Genomic DNA, 25274 nt, shown 5'->3' on the forward strand with positions numbered 1-25274 from the left:
AAGGAATAATTTGAGAGCCATTTGTTTCTGACTTGATGTATGATAATTTAACAGATAAATTCATTTATTAGAATCTTAATTCAAACATTTTGAATAAAATTTTTGGAGAGAAAAAATGCCTACAAAATAAGCATTAAAAGTGGCAAAGAAATCCTTGGAAAAGAACATTAAATCATACCGTCTGTACCGCTTTCATAATTGTTGAACCAAATAATAACCCAGCAAAGCTATTCCGGCATACAAACACACACACACAACCTCTAAACTTTTCTCCATACATCATCTGCCGCAGTGTGGTAAATGGTTTCGTAAATCATTCCGAATTGCTTTGTCGTCCAATATTGTCTCGTGCGCAAAGTGCGATCAATATCGTGAAAAAAAACCCTCCAAATCCTCTGTTTTACTCCAAAAAGAGTAGGGGAAAAAATATATAGAAACAACTCAACTTGTATCAACTTGTTGAAAATACGTGCCGCACGAAATCTGTGCCACTTTTGCTACACATACCAGTCTTTGACGCACCATCGTTTCGTGGACGCGCTCTGCTGCACGATTTATGCGTTCGCCACCACCACCACCCAGCACAACAGGGTCGATCATTCGCTCGTCGTTGCCATAAAAACGTAGCAGGATTTCCGCTGTAATTTAATTAATTATATTTTATTACTATCTCTGCTTCCTCTGCCTGCTCTGGCAGCTCCGGTGAAGTCGTTCCGTTGTAATGTGTTGTTGTGTGTGTTGTGTTTTTTTTTTGTTTCTTCTTCTTCAAATGTTTCTTCCTCATCCTTTATCACCGTTTCTCATGTACTCTTATTTTGTCTTCTTTTTACAGAGCTTCACTCCCGTGCGAGCTAGCTGTAGCAAAGCGGAAGGGCAAGAGTTTCCGTCACGGATCGTAGCATCCCGGCAGGGCGGTGTACGGGTGCGTCTTCCGGTCCACGGACTGTCGATTTCGTTATTACACCGGAACCTCCGCTCCGGCAAGGGCAAAAGTAGCAGCAGCGTCAATCAAATCTTCCACTGCGACTTCCGCACGCCATCAATTGAAACTTATCCACACAGCCAGGCGGCACAGCTCCATTGCGGGAGGTGCTGAACCGAGTTCCGGACCGCACGATGGAACTCTCTCGGATAAAAACCCTTTACTGTGGGTTAATATTTCAGCTGCTCTTCACACTAGCCCTACCGCTGCCCTACACAAGTGAGTATTTGTGAACTGGGGAGGGAGGGGGTGTTTTTCTGTCCACTAAGACACAGACAAATACAGCATTTCCCACACCCGGTTTTTGCTTTCAAACTTCCAAATCCAAACTCCATCCATCCTGTGCGGGAGAGGAGGGGTGACACAATTCAATAAAATATAGCAGAAGAAAGTACATTCTAACAACTACCACCTCCCCACTAGCAAACAAACACTATCACACCGTTCCATGTCTAGGGAAACATGACAACATTTTACCCGCCCAATACCGTTCGTGAGGAATCGGACAAATATTTGGGGCGTCGGGTAGCTTACTTTGTAACACGGTTTACTTCACGTAGAATCCTTCCTCCTTACTCGCACACGAAAGGTTGACAGAAATTTGCCACTTTTATTTATTGCCTTCTAATGATCCATGAAATGAGGTTTCCGTGTGGATGGAACTGGGTTGCAACTGGGAAGGGAAGCCGGAGTGGAAGTAAGAGAGAAACTTTCCATACCCATCCCCATCCAAACATCCCCACCGACAGACACACAAACACACACACACACACGCACGGGGTTGAACCATTTCCAGGTTGGAAAGCCAATCAACCTCACAGTTTGATCCATTTTCTGGTCGGCGGGTGGCCCACGGCGGGTTTTTTTTCTCTTTACACCAAAGCTAAAAATCATTTACCATTTACCCCGCCTACACAACCCCCCTCGAGTCATGGACTTGTTTGATATGAAGGAGGGAAAGTTTGTGGCGAAGTTTAACTTGTTTTATTGGCTGCAATGTAACGGCGAACCGGTAACGAATTTCGTGATACCTGTCTGCCTTTCTGTGTCCCATCGGGATAAGGTAGGGGGGGAAATGATGATGGAAATTTATAATTGTTATCATTATTATACATAATTGCTATTATGTTTTAGACTCGTTTGCGTACTGCGTTTTAATGTCAAATGTCGCTAGTTGTTTCTAAAATGTTTGTTTAATCAGGCAACACTTTTATTTTTTGTAGTGTCAGCATACGGATTTCAGTGGTTCATAACTCATTTCGCTACAGTGCACACAAATCTGTTGTTGTAAGCTCCAAGAATTGACAATATGTAGAACACTTCTACCAAAAAGTAATCGAATTTAATGAAAGTCATCATAGTCATGTCGGCCTATGCAGTAGTGATGGGAAAAATGAATCTCAGAAGGGATTCAAATCTTTCCTGGATGGGATTGGAATCTTTGAATCCCAATTGAATCGCAATCAAATCACAATCCCAATCGAATCGCAATCAAATCTCAATCGCAAAGGAAACTTTTAAGGAGTCAAATCCTACAAACGGAATCAGATCCGATCGAATCTTTCTAGGGATTGAATCTTTGAATCTTCCGAATCCTGAATCTTCGAACACTACTCTGCAGGCTTTCGAAATTTATTAGGTACCACACGAAGGCGAAATAATAGATACCGGGGACGATCCAGACGTGACTTGAGCCCATGGCGGGCATGTTTGTATGGCGGGCATATTTGGCTCACCAAACGGTCAGGATTTAAAAGTGGTTATATTCATTAAGAAGACGAGGAGCCACATCAATTTGGGAATGGCAACTAACCACAATGAAGATCCTTTAACAAAAACATAAGCCACTTGAAGCATCTCAGCAAATCGTTTCCAATAAATTAATAGCAATATGGAATTTGCCAAGAGGTGAGAAACGGAGGCCGATAGACGAACAATGCCGTTCGTTCGTTTATTTGTGAACAGCTGACCATGCAGTACCTGTTAGTAAATATTCGATCGATCCGCTTGCCCAGCACAGGCTTCCAGTGAATCCCGATAGAGGACAACATTGTAGTGGTTTCGTGTGGATAGCCGTCCCGATCCCGATCGAGCCAACGATCCTCGATTACACGAAAATTCTCGATCGTGGCAAAGGTGGCGCTTGTGTTTTTATTTAATATGCATATTCCGAGCGAAAGAAAGAGTGCTGTTGACAACGTCTCAACAGCAGCTTTAAAGACGTACTTAGTAGTTCAAAAATCTCGCGTTGTTCAACTCAGACATTGTTGTTTTCAGACATTCTCTCTGTTCTGATCGAATGAAGCATAATCTAGCTAACATCACCTTTAAAGACATTCACCTGAAAGCTGGGAAACATTAATAGAAAACCATAGATGTTGTGCTAAGAATAAGTGGCGAATGGTTGACACAAAATGCGTTAAAATTCGATTGACAATGGTACGAATATTAACCTGGTTGTATTATTTTGAAATTATTTAATGATTCTTCTCATTGCACTTAAAAACATCTTAAAAACGGATTGAATTTCACCGACATGAAATGAATAATTATGTGTAACATAGCTAAACACAAGCTGTAACCAACAAACCACTTCCACCGCATCGCTAATACAGTTATCTCCGTAATTATTCCACTGTCAATTAGTTTCTGTGTGGTCCCGTGGATACACAGCTCTCCAAAATATTTGACAGCATACCGAAAACCCATCTCACATGCAAACATTTTGAACATTTTCCGTCCACTCCGCCATCCAACACCAACCATCTCAACCGTCTGCTGCGTCCCAGACAGAGCGCCTTTACTACACGCCTTTACTAACCCATTTTCCACGGTCAAGCACAAATGGAACGCGCCCGCAAAAAGCCAAAACCAGTGGATAAGAAGGATTTCACCCCGTTTTCCTTTTGGTTAATGTAATGCAAAAAGCAACTACTGACGAACAATCATTCTGCGGTATCATGCCGTTGAGCCGTTAGGTTGGTTGAGCAAAGCAAAAGCGTTCGCTGACAAACGGTTACTGTTGTATTGGTCCCGTACCACACAGATTCGGTCTTGACATGTTCGCTTTTTCGCTTTTTTTTGGCCTGTTCATTGTTCATCTAGAACAGCCATACAACGATATTGATATGGCAGCCAGAAGGGGCATAAAAAGGAATGTGAATAGTAAAGCGATCACGGAGGGGAAGGAAACGCTTACACCAGTCTGACAGCCGTATTCCAAACCATCCCCAAACCCCTCATGCTGTCTGGCCAAAATTTGTATGCACATCCATACATGCAACAGGACAACATTGTGCAGCAATGGCAATCCAAATTCCACCAGCCGGCCGGCGGCGGGTCTATTCGCCGCGTACAAATCCGTAGATGCTGGCAGGCCAAGGGCGCGGATGGGAAGCCTTTCACGCTTCCACCCGCAGACCCATCGCCCACAAACCCCTCGGATCGTAACGAACCGTTTAAGATTCAATGGGACTGCTTCCTATTATTTGCCTGGCTGGGTGAAGCTGCACAAATGTGTGTGGTGTTGTGTTGAGCGTAATTTTTGTCGAATTTTCCTCACCAACCAACCGACCGGGGGGGCGTTAGATGACGCAAAGGGTTGGAAAATTGAGATGGGTTTTTTTGTTTCATTTTCTCTCTATTTGGATTCGGAGGCGGAGAATTTGGCTTCCCGGGCCAGGATCCGGTTTCAGTCCACAAACCAACAGAGACATACAAACATACAGATTCGTTCGAAAAAAAAACCAGCACCAAACGGATCCTCTGAAAAGCATTCGGAAAAGCGAACGAAAAAAGGAGTAGAATTGGTGCCCCAGGCAAGCTCTGTATAATTAAGTATGGAGATATAATGGCATACATTTTCTTCCTCTCCACCATGCCACCCTTTGCCATTCATACACACACATCCAGTGTCACTGTCTTTGCGTACACAGGGAGAGGGGGAGGATGCCTTCAGGGGCCCTGAAAAGCCCAACCCGAAATGTGTACCCCAATGGCGTGGACAAGTGATAATTTATGGTTATGGCTTTTGACATGACATCTGTTTGTGCCACGGTCGTACCAGTACGCTCGCTTGTGTGGTGTACTGGTGACGACTTATTGGACGAGCTCTGTTCGTTTCTGTCGGAAATGCTTTGAAGCACGATCGGAGTGGATTTGGATTGGAGTTGAGTTCGAAAATGGACCAAAGGCACAACAGCAAGCAGTGAAGAAAGAACCACAACATCGACGCTGCCAGTAACAATAAGGAAACGCACAAACGGTTAGATTGGGGTGCGGCGGGCATGGGTTAATCTATGAGAATTGCGACAGCAGTAGCTTTGTGGTGGAATATGTACACAGTGTATTGTACTCTTTATCCCGTGCAGTACTGTGGCTAAGTTCTCACACTACAATTGAGGTTAAATCTTTTGTTTTACTCCTTGCAATCAAACGCAATACGATCGAATGCAATTTAAAGTTATTTTTCTAACCATTCACAATGCGTGTCTTAGTAATTACGCTAGTAAACAAGCAATGACACATGCTTATTCCGCTAGATGGCGCACTCCTCGCAAAAGCGTCAAAGTTTATCGCAGCCGTAGATTACTTTGATCGCTTCAGAAATATAACGGTGTGCATGCAGCAACACGATAAAGCATCACCTTGCTTCATCAATACCTTCCCACAGCAATTTAAAAGATTTGCACTAAAGTGGATAATACGGAAGTACAAAATCAGCTTTGAGCCAAACAATTCTACCTTCCATGTACCCACCTAAAACCCCCGTACCATGGCTTTACAAAAGTCAGCCTACTTCTGTTTGTATTTCTCGCAAACAACAACCAACCGATAGAAACGTCCGTTGACAACAACGTCCATGCTATTTCCCATTTCCTGCTGCTACTGCTGCTGCTAGTTAGTTCACATCGTTTAATGGAAAGTGCTGCCGTAAGCTTGAATAAAGATCCCCATGCCCATTTGGCTACGGTATTGAGTGGCCAGAAAAGTGGCTGGGGATTTGGTAGGGGGGGTTATAAGTAGCAAATGGACCTGGAGATAGGACGGAGCACAGTATCGGTTTAAATTTTCTTCGACGTGTCGGGTGTTTGTAATCTACTCTCGGCCAGGACGTAGACCCAAACGGTTGCGAAAGCATGAAAATTATCTATTCCATTAACACTGCTGCAGAGTCGCCCAAACACACACATACACACATTCGGAACATTAAATCGATGCTTGTCGTAAGAAGCAAAGTCTGCAGCCTGGTTGTGTGGTGATATCGGGGACAGTTTTTTTGTTGTTGTTGTCTGCACACTTCTCCTTGATTATGCTCTCCCCCTTTGCTGTTGTGGGATAATTGGTGCAAGATGTTAAATTAAACCAAAGCATCTCGGATAAAGGGATTTAATCCTGCCTGATGATATGCAAACATTCACCAACATGATGGCACAAACCTTGAGCGTAAGCTAGCTTGATGGTCTGATGAAGACTGAAGCTTAAGTTGGAACTATTCCCAACTCATTGGAATTACTCGTCACGAAAAGGCGTACATGCTTATGAGCATTTTTTTGTTGTAAATTTTAAAATGAGCATTCAGTTTCAGCAATCACTGATTTAAAAAAAAATCTCTTTCATTACGCGTCATCAAATATTTAAACAGTGTACAATTTCAACATCCACCCTACATGACCTACAGTGCGTAAAATTTTAAATTAAAGCTTCACCTCCAACGATATGCAAACAAACAAACAGCACCAGCACCACCAGCATCACTACGAGTACACAATTAAACCTCAAAGGACGCACAAGCGACGTTGACGTAAACAGAAAAGAAAACAAACAAAAAGAGCGAAAGCACGATGGGAAAACAAACTCTGTACATGCATATAATTAATTTTGGCGTATCACGCGCTTACCTGCCTGCCTGATTGAAAGAAGGACGTTGCTGTTTCGCGCACGTTTCTCGCACCTTACCGATTCATTTCCTGTCCATAAGAGCGTACACACACACACGCTGCTCCCGGCAAGTGCAATTAATATAGAATGAGTGGGAAATGGGGTTTTTTCACCGTTGGGTGCATTTTTGTGTGTTTCTGTGGGTAAGCCCCCCTGTGTGGGATAAGTATTGCGAATATGGTGAAGCACACGAAATTGCTGTTCAAAATTTCATACACGGCTTTTTTGCACATATATTGCTGTAGAGTTTTTTGTTTCGAAAAGGAATTTCATTAATAAGTAGAACCTTACTTATTTTAATTTATAAATAAAAAACGCCATTCCCCAATCGGATTAATTTCCCGCCATTGATTGCACATTGCTGCTGCAGGACGTGACCGGCAAATGGACGGTTTTTTTCGCAAAGCAAGCTGCAATCAGCCCATCACCTCAGGATGAAGCACCAACCGTCCGTCCAACAAGCTCGATAACTACGCTGCACGCTGGTTCCATCCAAACGCAAAAACGTGACCGTGAATGGAAAGTGTTCCCCTTTAAAAACTCCCATTCTTTCCCCGTTGTTCCAGCCGAAAAGATGCCATTTTTACACGACAAAACAATGCCCGATTGCAACAAGAAATTGGAGCACGTTTTACACACTCCCTTTACGCCTTCCCCTCTACACGGTATAAATCCCTTCTCCTCGGCTGCTGCAGTGATAGTGTAGGTTCGGTGCGCTCGTTCACTCTGCGCCAACCGTTTGCGCCGTGCGAGATAATACACTATACCCGCACAGTAGTAGTACCAAGAGCCGTGCCATCGCGTCTCAAGATCGTTCGTGCAATCTTAAATCGATTTGACGAAGCAGTGCCAGTGTGCCAGCGTGCGAAAGTGGAAAACAAACCGTTCTATGGGACTTTTTTTGTTGTCTCCCCAGAGCGAATGCGTTTGTAGGGCTGAAAAACGTACCGCTCGTTTGTGGTTGCAATTTGTATCGAATGACTCGAAGTTATGACTCGAGCACATAAGGCGTGTTTTTGCTGCGTTATCTGTGCTGTATTTGCTTAACCCGAGACTGTACGAGACAAAGGGCTCTATTTTGCATATTAGGGGATAAGCAGTTGTACTTCAAGGCTTTTTATATATTTTATAACGTAGTAAAATAATATAATAAAATTGAATTACTCACTTTAATCCATTCAGTAAGTGTTGTTGTTTGAAAAAACATATGTAAAAATTTTAATAAATGAAAAATTCTCTTCTACGTAACAGTCTGTGTGGGAAAACAAAAAGAAAAGCATCAAAAAGTGGCACACTATGTGTAAGAAAAGCATACACCACAATCCCTCTTCCGGTGAAGCTAACAGATGGTTCTGCACATCATATCTAATGCCCTAGCGCCATGCGCCTTCCCTTCCTTAGCTCATTTTCGCTCGGCTGGAAAATATGTTTAATGTACGTAAATTTAAATTTTTGCTTATCTTTGTATGTATGTGTGTGTATTGCTCAGTCACACGGTTATCTTTCTCACGTGCATTTTGGGCTTTCTACTTTTTGTCCCATTCCCAGCCTTCTCCTCCTCCTCCTCCTTGGTTCTTTATCCTTGGCGACCATTTTCCACCCAGTTGCGCTTGTTCACTTTCAAACACACGCGCACACACACACTCGGGATCGAGCGCTCAGTGGGTTAGTTTTTTGCCATGCCACGAAAGTTTGCCGCTACGAACTGGTGGAACCGTTTTTTTCACCCACCAAAAGTGGTTGTGGTGTAATGGTAGAAGGGGCTTTTCACCTCATTTTACGCTCCTCACTTTTAGTGCACTTTTCGCTTGCAATATAAAATGCTGCAAAACCGGGGATTCTACCTTCCCCCTTCGAGCGGTGTGCCGTTGTGTCAGCGCTTTTACCGATGCACCGGTACGTGTGATACGATTGTTTCGGGGACGCGCTTTATTGGCACCATTTCCGGTCAGTCCACGTAGGCAGAACCTGGGAGAGAATACCTCCCAACGCGCCCGTCATGTGGTGCTGTGCACCTTCACTGACACTGGCACATTACATGCTCATTCCCGGTAGAATGCACACAGGCTAGAGTGACGACGAGTGTTAAACGAATTCAAACAACTAGTTAGTGGAACGTGAGGACGAGTTTCTGTCAAACTTCTGCTTCGCCCTCGGGTGCAGACAGAAGAGTTTTTGGGAAAAATGTAACTAAGCCTAGTTGGTCCGTTTTGGTAAGGATAACTTTCGCCCTGTTTCACGTGCTTGAACCAGGAAATGTGTTCGTATTTTGATTCCATTTTAAAAAGCACTGATGCAACTAAAGTTTTTTTTTTGTAGCAAGTTGGTCTTTCAGAATTTGCCACTTTTGCCGTATTGGAGCATTACAGTTTGAAGAGAAAAATACACTGTGTAACTAGAGCTAAATGCTCGACAATGTGCCCCTTATATTATTCATTTTTCACTACTACACCCTTAGAGAGTAAAATAGTAATCAAGCTCCATCTAGCGGCAAAAAATGTCCTTACAGGGTTTTCCAGGAGTTCTCATAGCTGTGGAACACTTTATAGAGTCTTTCTTACTCGAAATGAACTTAATGTTATGGGAATTGGACTCTATAGCACAGTTGGACAAATCTATAGTTGGACAAATCTAATAGGAATTTCATAGGAGCCTTTCCAAAAAGGTTGCCATAGAGTCCAATATCCATCATATGAAGTTCACTTCCAATAAGAAAGGGTCAAGAAAGTGTCCGACAACTATGAGAACCTCTGGAAAACCCTGTAACGTAACATACTTAATCCCTTTAGTTTTGTTTATATTCATCACACACAAACACACTCGATCTACTCAGCGTTTTTTTTTTGACTAACACTTACTTCACATGCTACCCAATTTATTTTGGCATACACAAATTGACGCTCGGGAACGGCCGCTTTTTTACTCCAACCAAGTGTACTGACTCTGCACGACGAAACACGAGATTTATCGGTTACCCTCTATCTGGATCGTTCCATATTTCTCGTTTGGCTTAAACCACCGACCAACGCTTCAAGTTGCGTCTTACGCTCGGGTGTGTGGCCCACATCCCCGTAGCGCCAACATCCCATTACCGAACACTCTGCCGGCACGGTACCGAGCGCACGGTAACTGCACGGACACCCTCCGGGTAGATTGATGCGGTAGAACCATCAGAAGCTTTTCTCGCAGATTATGGTTATGTGCTGCTTGGTAGCTTCTTATATATCCATCCCTGCAAATCCATCGTTTTGTACCTTGCGCACCACTCCGACCGTGTACGCGAGCAGATCGGGCGGTGACGGGTGGGCAAGAAAGGTGGTGGGATGGACCAATTTTACCCCCATCCTTGATGGGCTTATTCCTCTGCAACGGATGGATCATTATTACTACGTTCGTGCATGTTGTGCTAGATGTGGGCTGCATCACTCTGCTGTCGTGTTGTTGCTAGTGCTGCTGCTGGTGCTGGTGCTACTACTTCGAAGCCCTTGTGTTGCAGTCCCAAAAAACCGGTGTTGAGGGAAGATCCCCCAAATTGAGCGTACTACGGACCAGCCTGCACGTACTACGGATAAAAAGCTAAACCATCATCTATCTAGGATCTTTTACATAACCTCCAAACTATCGAATTATCCTCCGGTGTTGTGGCTCGTCCTCTTCCGGCCAGCAAGCCGTTCTTGCCATGCTCTGTGGCTGTTGTAGTCCGGCCCCATTAGTCTAGCTTTTCCTTGAAGTTGATGTTTTTTTGGGGTGGGTTTTGTTGAAACTTTTCCGTGTTTCGTGTCTTTTTGCCTATGTAGATCCTTCACCAAGCATATGCATGCTTGCCACCATCAAAAAGCCACCGGTTTGGGAGATTTCAATTTAGATAAGACCACGTACTACGGCCACTCGCGCGTATTTGTGTGTGTGTGTTGGTACAATTATAAAATATTGCTTCCTTTCTCTTCACGCTGCTTCTTCATGCTGCCCGCTATTCCTTAATCTGACTGTGTACACCTCTTCTCTATCTGGCGATCTCGAAACGTCATTCACGGTACGGCACACTGGCAAACTGACCGTTTTGCTGCTGCTGCTAGCGTGCAATGCTAGATTCAAAAGTGGAAGCGTGGGTCATTATTATGCGACCGAAAATCCCCCATTAAGTCCTAGAGTGGACTGGAACTGGAATGGTAGTAGCTGGCCGCCACGCTACGCCACCACATTAGCTTTTCGTGGCCTTTAGTGAGCGAGTGTGTTATTTGGAGATTAAATTTGTTTTTCCTTTCCTCACCATCACCATAGGCCTTTTCCCATCATCCTCGGCCTTTCCGTTTTGCCACTAGCATATGTCTGTGGGCTTCATTATGGGTTCGTTTTTTTAAAGTACTTCGCTGAAGCTTCCTAATGTCGCGTGTCGCAGACATCGAGCGAAAGCCGTCCAGTGACACGGAAACCACTCTTTCCCGGTTCCATAATATCCTGCCGCCCTGCCGGTGGTCGGTTAGTTTATCTGATGTAGTTTCAGCTTTTAAAATGACCGCCAGCTCTTAAAACGTCGGTTAGGGTATGGGGCTGGTTCGAGAAAACCCCCATGTCCAATTGTGGACGGAACAGAAATAAAAACACGCGCCACTAATGAAGGCGGTAGTGATACGTGAGAACCGTGAATGTTTGTTTTTTTTATTGAAATAAAAAATGGGAAGTCATTAGGAAAATTGCAAAAGAGACGTTCTTTAAGCACAAAACAACGGTAAGGTGAAACCAGTGGCGCCATCTTTTAGGAACTCTCAAAACCATATGTTTGTTCAAGAATAATTTAAGCTAAACTAATAAACTCTTTGGGAAACATAATTCTGTGTCTTAACGGCTGCTACACTTCCGCTCACTGTTTAATTGTACAATAACCAAGATGAGCGTGCGACAGCACAAGTTTAGCCTTCACTTTTCAAACTACCACACACACACAGCCACTCACCTTAAGCAAGCATCTAAAACACTTACGCAAAACTTCCACAATGTCTCCAGTGCCCCGAGCGCGGGCCCAGGTCACGTCGTTCAGCAGCGCAGCTGCCACAAGAAAACACACCAGTGCGCACACCGGTCACAAACAACAGTCCTGCAGCCACAGTCTATTGGCACACGTATACCGCGGCGCTGGAAGTTGTTCCATCACACACATTGCCCTTGAGCACAATATCATATGCTACTGCGATGCGATGCGGCTAAAGGTTTCCCGCCTGCTTCTAAAAAGGGTAGCCCCTGAATGTAGGCTATCGCTATCGCCAGTAGAACTTTCTCGCGGCGACAAGCCACGCAGAGACTTTTGTCTCGCATCGTTTTCTTTTTCCCGTGCCAACCAACGTGCCGTGGCGATTGAGCTCTCAACTCTTTTGCAACGTCTTTTCTCGAAAGTTTGTGTTTGATTTTTCTTATCCAGTTTGCTAGGTTAGCTTTGAGTGTTCATAGTACAAGCGCCTTTGCATGTGCGATGCGTACTGGAGCTCGTACTTGTAGACGATTAGCACTTGCGCCTTTATTTATTTCGTTTATTTCCAACTTTGCTTCCTTTTTTCATGGTTTTGTTTGGTGTTATTAACAAAAAGTTGCACTCTCCTCCAAATGTCAGTGGTGGAGTGCTACCGGATGGCATTAACATGCATGTGTGTATGTGTGTGTGTGCGAGGGCTGTTTATTGCAAGCTACTGTAGCCACCGAAACGGAACGGTTTGGTTCCGGCATGCATAATCATTAGGGTTAATTTGTTTCAAATTTGCTTCGCCAAACTAACGAGGCAGTATGGACAAGGAAAAAGTGCATAATGGTATGCAGTCGGGTCCGGGGGAGTTCGTCCCGTGTTGCCATTAATAGGGTGCTGGGCTCCCCGTGTGGTGAAACTTTGCACACTAAATTCTAATTGCTATTGAGTTTTGGAATTTATAGCTCAACTATTTTCGTAACGTTGGAGTTCCGTTGGTTCGGCACGACACTGCAGAGGAAGAGGAACATTATTGTAATTTACAAATTGTTATTAAAGTTCCAAAAAATGTTTGATATTTCGGAAATATGCTTAAGTACATAGAAAATACAACAATCTTTAAAATTCCTCGCCAACTTTCCCTTCCAATGCGCTTGCTTTCCTCCCAAGAACGATGTGCGGTAAAGCTTACAAACGATATAAATCCACTTCCTGCTACCGAATGCCATCTGAATGCCAGTGCAAAGAATGCCATCCATCTCCCGGGCTGATACTAAACGTTTGCCTCAGGCACGAGCGAAAGTGTGATTTTGATTGATACAGTCAATTAACGACAAAACAGAAACACGATTATACATCGCTCTCTCCCTCTGTGCGTGTGTGCCCTGTGTGTGCCCTGTGTGTTGTTTTCACGTGCCGCGTGGAGTTAATGTTGTGCCCGATGGCTAAACGAAACCATGAGCATGTTGTTGCTCAACCACTCAAACGATTTACCCGTTCCTTTTCTATGTTCTGCTCTTGCTTTAGTATTCTTGTGCTCCGTAAGTTCAATGATTTAGCGGTTTGTGGTGGCTTTTGTGTTTGATGGCGTTGGTTCTCTACAGCAAATCAAGACATTTAAACGATGCCATTGCACTGTTTTTTTGTATTTTCGTGATACTGATTTCTAGACTGCAAGAAAATCTAAAGAAAAATTAAGTTAAATTTCACTTCGTCCCCCATCACTCTCATTCAGTGTAGCGATTAACTTTTTAATTATTTCGGCCTCTTCCTCTCTTTCACCTTTCATCGACGGAGAGAGTATCCTGTGAACCGAAACACCTGCAGGATATTAAAATTTATTCATCCACAAGAAGAGTCTCTTGAAGAAAGTGCCCCAGCTTATGGTAAACTCTCCATGCCAAGAAATCCGTGCCGGATTCCTAGCCCGAGCCGGGATGTTTTGATTGTTTTTTCTTCGCCAACTCTCTCTTTCTCTCTTTAAAGTCTTTGCATTGTTGCTCTTTCGTTTCTTCTTATCCATTTTTCACTTGCTTTTGAGCCGTGTGTCCAATCTCAAACAATCTCCACCTTTAATTCCTTTATCGCCTTCTGTTTGTTCGAACAAAACCCGCATGCTTTATGTCTACGTATGTGTGGTTTTACCCCTTTTCCAACCAGTTGGAGAAACTTAGAAGATGCCTGAGTGGTTCTAGTCAAACATTCCCGGAATGCCATTGCTTAATCGGATATTCTACGTTTCCTCCCGCAAACATCCCTCCACCGGGCAAGGCTTTAACACGGCGGTGGCTTTCAGACACTCACAGGGATGAGAATATTTGGAAAAATTCCATTTTCCTCCTGCTCGCTTCTTCACGTTGGCCCACTTAACCGCCCCACCAACCCTCCACAACTGGGTGAGCTATTTCTCTACCGGTGACGATGAATGCACTCCCGCAGGATCCTTTTCTGTGTGTCTGTGCGGCCAATAGACGCACACAGTCGATGAACGGGCCTGGCACGAGGACGAACGACCCACAAATTGATATGCTAATGCAAGCTAATAATAATAAGGCAATCATAATCTCGAACACACTCGAGCGTGGTTGGAGTGGATTGTGCCGCGGCACTCGAAAAACCCCGGCACCAAGGGGATGAGAGGGAGGTCTCCCACCGTTAGGACACGATTTGTTTTGTTAGCTTGTACCTCGGGTAGGTAGTAGAGAAAACGGCCTCTTCGACTAGCTGTTTTGATACAGCTGCACTAAACGTCTAAAGTACCACCGTTTGGCAAATGGACGATGGCAGGAACACATATCGAAACGGGGGCACCATTCTTGTAGCGTGCACAACACAGCACAGCATAGCCAGTCGGTTCGATTGCGTGCGACGATCGGGAATGAAGTTATCGGGTACTCTACTGCCAAACAGCACTTACGGCTTAACGAATGAAGCAATAACCGTTTTCGATAAATTCATCGCTCCTCCCACCTGACCTCCCACTCCCACCCACGGTAAGTGATCGCAACGACGAAGATGGTTAAAAACAGGTTGAAACCCGGCTTTCAGGCCCTTTCAAAATTAAATAACGCTCCGTTAAATTACTTTCCATTTTTAACCACCAATCTGGTACGAGGCAGGCACAATCTCGAACGCGCTCAGCATAATTGAATTGAAAAGCTTCGCTCGATTTATTTCTCCACCCTTCTGCTAAGGGATATGCTATAACGGGTCGTCTTTTAACTTCGTTCCTTCGGAGGTCTATAATTGATCGATTACAGGTGTGGCTCACTATATCTCAGCTTGGGGCGACTCTTTCCAACCTTCGCCCTCAACCTTTCAACCTGCTGCCCCGTCCAAGGTGAAGTGACTTTCGTGTTTGCGAGGTAAAAGAAGAAGAAAAAAACCCACTTGATCAACTTCTTGGCGCAGGCAGATGACGCAGCATCACTCAGTCCTGCCTTGCTGTCTCGGAGAGGCGAAAATAAATATTCATCACAAGGTGTATTTATGTACCCCCTCCCAAACTAACCTGTATTCACCTGCACTCCGAGACGGACATAATAATTTTCGTCCCAATAGTGGAAAACGATAGCGAACATAACAAATAACCGAACAATGTTCCACACCACGCACTAGAAGGTGAACAGGTTTTGTGCTAACAAAGTACAGAAAAAAGGATCGTTCGGTGTTCTTTTTTTTCTACAATCGATTACGCTGGTCATTTTGCTGACCTTTCGTTGGGGCCAGCGAGGGTGGTGGCAAACAACAATTTCCCAAACTAACGTTGCGAACAGTTGGATTGACCTTTTTCATTCGCACGCTAGACAAGCGAGGTGATTGGAAATCGGTATTTTAGTCGCTTTGTTTCACACGTTTCACACAGCGAGGGAATGTAATCCTTTTTGTGGATGGGTTATATGTGTACATCATTCAATCAACAATGTGTATTGCGGGCATTTTGTTTAGCACTTTGTACTAATGCTTGTATAAAGACGGCTGTGATACGAGTTTTATATGGTTTGCCAACAGATGGCGCTGTAAAGCTAAGTCCTTTCCCGTGACGTAGCAAATTAACTGGCCATTTGTTTTGCGCAGCTTTCGAACACTTAATATGCGATAAAAGTCATAAACTATTCAAAGTCACTTTTAATTGTTTTAGGTAACAAGAACATTCAATAATTGCGTTTTAATTGAGCCTTGGGGTATTCAAACGCTTCAAGCAACACTGAATAATTGTATTAAAATAGTAAAATAAGTAAAATAAGTAACATAAGTAAAACATTTTATTCTAAGCCTTCCCAATGCAATTAGTAAAAATCATTTCCCACCCATATGGCTCTAGAGAGATATGAAGGGGGTGATTGCCATAATTCTGCCGTACAAAATACTGAAATACCGGTAAATACGACACACCGGTGCAGAAAATATGCTTCCCTCTGTGTACTTACCGTACGTGATGGCACGTTGCAATTTCAACTCAAGCCACCCGATGTGTACATGTGTTTTTGTGTCCTTCCTCCTCCGGGCCGGGAAGGCCCAGAACGGCTCAGCGCTGACCTTCTCAAAACAACATGAAACACCAGCCTCAGGCGCCATCGTTCGATTCAGCGTTTTCCGCAGTTGATTAGTAACGCAGGGCACGTACTGCGGACAGGGTTTGAGTTATAATTTGAATTCGAAAAGAAGGAGCGCACCGAAAAGCCCGACCCACACCGACGGGCAAAGCACGAGCGGGCGAAAGGATTGTTCATCACCGCTTCATAATCACGTCATCCGTTCGTTTCCTCTCCCGGTTTTTGCCGCTTGTAGAGGGAGATTTGCAGGGTTGAACATTTCTAAATTCGTGCCCTTTTGCCCCCGGTGCAATGCAAATCTGCTGACTCAAGGCGCACCTTGTGCGGTCGGTGGTCGGTGCACCCGACAGCGTTGGAAGTGACGGAAGACACCAATAAGCGTGCTGTTCGATTTTGATCGTGGGACGTGTTTTTTCCTGCGTGCTGTGACCCTGTTTCGTGCCCCGTAGAGGTGCAGCAGGTTTCGGTACGCAAAGGGCTGGGTCAATGCATGTTTAAACAGCCACAAATCGAAGTGTACGGCACACAAATCACGTTTTCTTTTGTATAAAACGGAAAACAGTAAATTAACAACAGGCGCGAGGTAGTTTAAAGAAATACCCGAAAGAGGTCGCCCCTGGTGTGAGTGTTAGTGTATTATTGTATTTTTCCATTTTCCACTCTCGCGCCAAACAACTCCAGTCTGACGCCGAAACAAATGTCACTGACAAGTTGCTCATTATTCATCTCACACAGAGGATTTCACCACAAAACCGCCCTTGTTTCGTCCATTCGCTTCAAAACACCCCTTCCCCTTTTTGACGCAGCTGACCCACAAAAGAAAACCTCCCATCCCATCAAATGAAAACCGTATTTAGGTTCGTCTGGGTGTGTTTGTGTGTGTGTTTGTGTACATGAATGTTCCGTCCAAAAAGCCCTCCATTGAGGAACTTTTTTGTGTGTGTGTTTAGTTTTTCCACCAATAGTAGTAGTACCATACAAATTCGTGATTCATCAGCATTTATGGGGAGCGGTTTGATTGATTACCGAAAGATGGATGTTTCATCTCGATATGTTGGTGGGAAATAAAATCCCAAAAACCGGAACACACGCCAATAGTGGGCGAAACACATCGCACATCCAACAGTTTCTACTCGTACAAACTACGAACCGTTAGGGGGCCGCTTTTGTGTGTGTGTGCTACCCGCCTCCTCGCCGGCATAGCCATTTTCCCTAGGATGAATCTGTCACCGATTCCGCCGGTTATGAATTCCACAGTTGCTCCAGTTTTCCGCACACCATTTTGGCACAATCCTGCTTGCTTTTGCTGCCCGCTCGTCCGGTGTCATCGAAGATGCATCCCCCGGGAGAATGAGCAGAAAAGCGGCAGGCAGGCAGGATGAAAGTTGTATGATTAAAAGACCAAACCACTTCCAAAATGGCCGAACGAAATGCAGGTCGTGTTTCGTTTTGAGGTCGTCCTGCAGCCCGGGTTCCCCGGTAGTTTTTTGGGCGGGGTGTACAGTACAGCTTTGCGTCACACCCTGTCATACGCCGCTTTACTACTGACGGACGGACATTTGCTTACCCCCTATGGGGGACGAGGGTAATTGAATTAAAATTCATCCTCATCGGTGGTTTGACAGGTTTCGAGCATGCTCGCTTCATGCTCAAACCACCAGCAATTGCATACCCCACCTTTTGCATCCCTCTACTAATTACCCATAATCGATTGGAGCAGCAATCGAATTCCTGCTGATCAAGCAACGGCTCAGCAACGACAAACGAGAGCCAGAATCGCGTGACACACAAACAACCAGATGATCCAGTTGCAACTCAAAGAACCACTCACTCGGGCTGCTGTCAGAAGAAGGTAACAGTACACCCGGGGACCGATGTATGTACATCAATTAGTACATCGATCGGTACTGCAACGTTAGCGGATTGATAGTGCACGCCGCGACAGTAACGGACAGCCCGTTCTCGTTTGGTGGATCATTTTATGTGGGTAATTACGCCGCTGCTGCCAATCCCAAATGCATCCAAAAAAAGGCGTGAAAACACGGCACACCAAGTAGCGGGGTCAGGGGTTTATCATTTATAATTAACGGAACACCGGTACACTGGTCGGGCGGCGTGTGCTCGTGTGTTTGGCCGAGTGTATCAACGCGGATCATTATAATGATTGACAATTAATTATTGATGCATTAGCATAAATTGACACTGTTCATGGGGGAGGCTTTTTTACCACCGGTGATGTTGCTCAATATGTATACACAACCGATCCATATAAAGTGGAGTGTTTGCTACACTGATGCTTTGTTGAGTGATGTTTTAAAATATCAACTTTTAAAAGTTGAATATTTTAAGGTTGAGCTTAAAAAAACATCACTGTGTGTTACTTAAACCCTTTAAATTCTAAACACTTAGCTTATGTTACATCTTTTACGTCTTTCATGTTATATACACCGAAGTTATGGGATTAGTCTGCACTCACAAATACATTTCTCTTCAATACTAACATACACACTCTCTCCTAAGTTTATTAATCCACTGGACGATTCATCATGCCCTCCAGATTGCAAACATGATTTAAAACATTATTTATAGCAAAACCGTCCCTTCCTCTTTTACCCACACAACAAACCCTGTTTTCAACTCATGAGCCAAAACATTATGCTGCCCGAAGTGCGGGAGTAATGTAGCCAACGGCTAGTGCCCGAGCAAAGTGGCCCAAAAGTGCATCGGTCGACAAAAAAGACACCCTCCACCCTGCACACATTAACATAATAAACCTATTTTTGCCCTATGCAAATCGGGCGAATATTTATGCCGTTACGCAGCAACATTTGCAACATGATTCGCTTGGCGTGGCGTGGGAACGTAAATACAACACTAGCAAAAGTCAACCCCAAACTGCAACAAAACTGCAGGAACACCGAACAGACGATATCGTGAATTGTCGTTGGTGCGTTGCGTCAATTTTGGTTTTGTTTTGTTATGTTTTTTTTTTCATTTGCAAGGTGGTTCTATGCTTTCCCTTCCCTATTATAATTTACACTAACAAACGCTCCTCATCCAACTATTACACTAAATTCACCAACACACACACACGCATTTACCCACTTTAGTTGCTTATTCAATTGTTTTGCATCGTTTGTTTTATTGTTTTCGTCTTTTGTCTGCGATCGGACCGCGATCCGCTTTTATTACAGAGTATGGACGTACCTGCGGCGATATCGGTTGCCTGTCTAGCCAGGTGTGCGTGATGGCGTACGAATCCTGCTCGATCGGGCAACGCGAGGGTAACGATTGTGGCCGTTACCCGACCTGCAAAAAGAACACGGATCCGAGCGTCAGTGCCGGCCCGAGCGGTAAATTTTCCAAACCATATATTCTCTTCCATCTTTTTCTCCTCCCTTAGTGTTAGTTACCTTTAAGTACATTTTGAACTTGCTTCCGTGATCTTGCAACGTTACGCATTTGTAACGTGTAACGCTGCGGGCAGGGCAGCTCTTTGGAGTTTGTACAGGCTCGTGGTGTGTCTCTCTTTCTCCCTTTTACCAAGACAGAAACTATTTCGGGCAAGCAAGCGAAAGAACAGGAAGCTTTTTTATAGGTGATTTTACTTTTCCAGATGATACTCTCGCTTTTAAGGATAGTTGGGAGTAGTCTCTTTCCTAAAATGCATGGAACATTACGAGGAAAATTGAGGGAAACTCTCTGTGTTTTGAGCGTAAACCACATACTGCATGGTCTGTAACAGCAACTTTGTTTCGTTGGGAGTTTCTGGGATGCATCTCAAAACCATACAGTGGCAACTTGCATTATACCAATCCCGTTGCCTCCCGCTATCACTATTCCTCCCCGCTTCTACACAATTGCAATCGCAGTGAACATTTCGCGAGCCTCTATCAAAACCCACCCACCCTTTTTGCAGGCGTGCTCAGTCTAAATCCGGCACCGGAAAACACCAAGGTGGTGGGCAGCAAGGACCCGAACTACCCGAACATGCCGATCGACCCGAACTACATCTTTGGCAGCGTGCAGACGACCCGTTCGCCGTTCTTCAGCAGCTACCCGCAGCAGCCCGGCGCTGGCAGTCCGGCCGTCTTCCAGCCGCTCTACCCACCGCTCAACCAGCCCCCAGTCATACCGCAGGCACCGTTCAACTTTGGCGCGTCGCCCCACAATCCGTTCTATCCGCACAACCCGAACCCGAACCCCACCTCGACCGAGCCGAGCCTGTGGAACCAGTTCCTGTACAACAAGCAGCCGGAAAAGCGGCCACGCAATGGAGCAGGCAGTCGGGCACCCAGCCCACTGCTGTTCACTCTTTTTACCCTCCTGTCCATCGCCGTCCCTGTCTTACGATTCCTTTCCTGTAGTAGTACCAGCGGATCCTTATAATTCCCTCATTCCTCCCTCCCTCTATTCCGTTGTTTTGTCCTTCTTAGTATCCTGGTCTGTTCCTTCATGTTGTGTTTCCTCGTCTGTTCTTGATCTTTATCACCTTTACTAATATCTTCATCTTGTGAATAACCGTGATGTTTATTGGGTGGGTGAAAAACAAGTACACAAAGAATGAATTACGTGGGCTACTTTTTCCAATTGTAAATGGATTTTTTGTACATTTTCTAACACAACGACAAACTGGTTCTAATCATTTAAACAAAAGCAATGTGAAACAAACAACAAACACACTCACACATAAACACACTCACACACAAACACACTAAAAGAGCTAATAATTATCGCACTAGGGAAAACAAAACGAATGAAAGATTGATAAAGAAAAGAGGAAAATACGAAGAAAAAAATAAAAATAAATAGTTACACACAAACACACATAGACCTACAGGTGTTAGACACTGTTTGGGTGATGGTGTTCAACGGCTGACTGGTGAAGATGAGGAAGAAATGTAGAAGAGAATGGCCAAACTATGTGTTAGCAATCAACGAACGAGCTGTTTTTAGCTGGAGCGCTTTTACTGTGCCGCTGGAAAGGGGGTTAGCGATCTACGTTAGACGTTGTAAGATATAAACAAGACCGCACACAGACTCACACAGGACACACATTGTTCTTTACCCTCTTTACATCACTTGCATCACCCTTAAGCAACAACAACCGTTGAGCTACGTGCACCCGAATTCAATCTGCAAAGGTATAAACACTTATTCGTAGCAATTGAGTATGAGAGGTATGAGAGGTGACTGTTTAATGCAATCGTTACTTTGTGCTAAGCAAACCAAACCAATGTTAATACTAAAGTCTAACACCAAACCCGTTAAATAGGCACATACACACACACACGGGAACTCTGTTGTAACCGGTAATCAATCGTACACCATCCAGCATGGGAGAAAAAATAAGAAAACAACTAACAAACACACCAATGCAGAGTCTACTAACAGAAGTAAAAGTATAGATTTATGAAATAAACAAAGCTAACACTAAACAGGTGAAGGGTTAGTTCGAACAACTGGGGAATAGATACATAAGGTAAACTCAATTTTACAAAACAACCCAACACAACAGCTATGAGGCAAGAGGTGGTAACATGAAAATAAAAGAATAAAACGAAACAATCTTCCACTAAACGTGAAAGTTCAAATTGCACAACATATTCAGAGTCAGAAACCAAAACTAGTACATGTTGAATGCTGTCCCAGCATAGCCAGCCACCAGACATAAAAAAAACACACACACACACAGCACAAGCAAAAACAACAACAACAACAAAAGAAACGAAAACAAATCGTGACTAAACACTAAAGGAATACAGGAAAACTTTAAATACAAGATTTACAACTTAATGTTTAAATGAAAATAAAACCACACAAACACACAAACACAAAATTATTGACCAGTTGCTGCATGGTTTTGCAAACGAGCACTAGAGAATAGATAACGAATGGAAAGTAATAAAAAATGAGAGAAAAAAAAACTACAAACAAACTGAATGAAGCAAAGCGGACGAGAGGGTGTAATTTGGCAGGCCTTATCACCTGATCCTAAGGCAATGCGAAGCAATCTGAAGGCAAACGGTGGCAGCATACACGCCTGTATGTGTGTACGCAGTGTGTGTTGAGAGTGTGTGTGTATGTGTGTGTGTGTAGGAAAGCTACAAAGAAAGGGCTAACGTTCGTTGACTGGCAGCCATGTTTACACGATGCAATTTTCATGTGAAAAACAAGGAAGAATATGACCTAACACTAAAAGTAAAAAGGGAGAAAAAACACTGCAACACCACACAAATTCTTTAAGAAAGATTATTTGTGACACAAATCTGACGAAGATGGAGTCTTCGCCCATCCCCAGTATGTGGTGTAATGGTATTAAGAAGCTGAGCAGGGGGCAAAGCCACCCACGGCCGGAATACTAAGCTAAGGGGGATAAGTAGAAAAGGCAAGTGGATATAGAAAGAGAGAGAGAAAAAGGAGGAAAAAAGCAAAAAAAAAATGGTAAATCTGAACTGATAGAAACAGTGGTTTGGGAAAAAGCTGTGCTGCTGTGCCGGTCCCAGAGCTTTGCCGAGCCGGACGACTGTGATATCAGAAGCGAACGACATGCATGAAATGGCATGTGGTTTGCATTGCACCGTGTAGCAGGTCAAGAGGACTTTGCCGAGCGTGTGCACCAACCGCTCCTTCTGTGGCTGAACGGATGCTGAAGCTGCTAGACAGCGCGTAATCCCGTCCCCAATCTATGAAGCTTTCGAGCATCGGAATCAGTGGCCCGATAGCAGCCCCGAGTTGTCTGACACGATGACATAATTCTGTAAGACCGCCCTGTAAGCACGCTGCATTAGCTTACTGCCCTACCAAGACCCGGGGAAGGGATGATGTTCCGGTGATGTTCAACAAACGCTGAGCATCTGTTGGCAATTGTTGGGAAGGAAAGTTTTCGCTTTCTTACTTAGCTTTATGCAAATTCGACTAAATTCGACTGAAGTATACTTACCGATTGGATTTCTTTGAAATGGGAAATAATAATGCAACATTGGTTACTTTTCTTTGTATCGTCCACGTTCGCTTCTGATACATGGCGTGCGCTCAATGGGCTCGAACCGTGCAACGCACATCTGTTCCGCAGCTTCCCGTAGTGGAAAAAATAATGATCATGTAAATAAATCCTGTGCGCAGAATGCGAAAATGTGAAAATATTAGTAAATCAAAGCTAAGCCGCTACTGTATTGTGTCTTTCAATTCATCTACTAACCTTTATCCATCTTCATTTCTCTATAGCTTAGTGCTCATGATGTTCGTATATTTATTCTTGGTAGTTATTTTGCAGTTGCCCTTGTCATTTTTCTATAATATTCTAATTGGTTATACCGGTTGTTTCTTCCAATTGGATTCCTTCCGGCGAGAATGCTTGTGCGGACGACTAAAACAATGAACAAAATTTTATGTTAAAAAAGACACTTTTTGTTCTTTTCTGTTGCTCACCATGTATGTTTTCACCTTGATCGCTTTCTGTTCCTTCCTTGCTTTAGTTTCTGTTTTGCGTAACTGTCCCCGTACGCCAGCTGTACCCATTCCCATGTCCCACTAACTGGCTTTTGTTATATTTGTTATGTTTTTCTTTTGTTTTTGTTTTGTTTTATTTTACCTTCTACTTCATTCAACGGTTTGCCTCGTGTGCTTCGGTCCACTTGCCGGCAGAGGGAGTTAGCAATGTGTACAACAACGGTCCGAAGCCTTCCGCACCGGCCGGTCGCCCTGGAGACGACGATGTGCTCGGCACACTCGGTTTGAATCCTAACAATCCGTACGGCCAGCGCCCAACGCCACCACCGGCCCGTCCACCGCAACCAGCTGGGCCCTCACTCTACCCTTCGCTGCCGACGGACAACAACCCGGGCAACCGTTACGGAGGCAATGGCGGAGGTGGCTACAGCGGCGGCGGTGGTTCCTACAACGGAGTTGGTGCAGGAGGAAGCTCTTACAATGGTGGTGGTGGTGCTGGTGGTGGCGGTTCGTACAATGGAGGTGGCCAGTTTGACGGTGCAGGGGGTAACATCGTCGTACCGACACGCAAACCGGCCGCACCCGCCAACAACGGTGGATTCTTCGGCGGCATCCTGAGCGGTGTACAGAACGCAGTCTCGAACGCGGTCAAGCAGCAGATCGGCACCTACATCAATCAGCGGCTGGGCATTGGGCCGGCGGCAGGTGGGGCCGCCGGTGCCGGCGGGCTGGGCGGACTGTTCGATGCACGCAATCTGATCGACAACAAGCGGCTGGGAGGTTTGTTTTCCGAGAATAAGCCGGCGGGCAGTGGAGCAGGAACCGGCTCGTCCGGCACTTCCATCGGGCCGGGGGGATATCCGGTGACGGTGGATCAGCGCACGTCGGCCAGTAGCTACAATCAGCAGTATGCAGCGGCACCGGCACAGTCCGTACCGTATCCGCAGAACTATGGCAGCTATAATGCGGCTGCCCGTACCCGTTCCACCGAACGTCCTGCTTATGGATGGAACCGGGACTAGGTGTGAGATGCGCTCCTGGAAGGAGTTGTCCTCAGCATAGCTACCGTACTAAAATACTCCCCACAATGCACTAAAATAATTACAAATGTAACACATTCCCGCTGTTGAGGAATTGCTTCAGTTTCTCTCTAACGACGTATGCGCCCTCTGTAGGGTTTTACGGGTAACTGCTGACAGCGATCGCCGAGCATTTGAATTCCGATTTTTTCCTTTTTATTTTTTTTTACTGTCATAGTATATTAACCAGATTAAAAGACAAATATCTACACCTTTTTATACCATAATAACACTGTGACTAATAAAATACACTATACACAGAAACACGCGTGAGCAAAACTGTATGGTATGTTAAGCGTTGAGAATGATTT

The 25274-nt window shown here is 44.6% G+C and overlaps 1 protein-coding gene across 3 annotated transcripts in view; it reads left to right on the top strand.

Moving 5' to 3' along the window:
• Nucleotides 1-25227, top strand: part of LOC120895746 (PE-PGRS family protein PE_PGRS16-like) — a 71090-nt gene extending 45863 nt beyond the window's left edge. For all 3 annotated transcript variants that reach the window (XM_040299334.1, XM_040299333.1, XM_040299335.1), the window contains 3 exons: nucleotides 833-1201; nucleotides 19627-19785; nucleotides 24080-25227. In XM_040299334.1, coding sequence (XP_040155268.1) covers nucleotides 1117-1201; nucleotides 19627-19785; nucleotides 24080-24906 — 1071 coding nt within the window. In that variant the 5' untranslated portion in view covers nucleotides 833-1116 and the 3' untranslated portion in view covers nucleotides 24907-25227. The remainder of the gene's footprint in view (nucleotides 1-832; nucleotides 1202-19626; nucleotides 19786-24079) is intronic.
• The last annotated feature ends 47 nt before the right edge of the window (nucleotides 25228-25274 follow it).

This window comes from Anopheles arabiensis, chromosome 2, assembly GCF_016920715.1.
Source record: "Anopheles arabiensis isolate DONGOLA chromosome 2, AaraD3, whole genome shotgun sequence".
Classification (NCBI taxonomy): Eukaryota; Metazoa; Arthropoda; class Insecta; order Diptera; family Culicidae; genus Anopheles; species Anopheles arabiensis.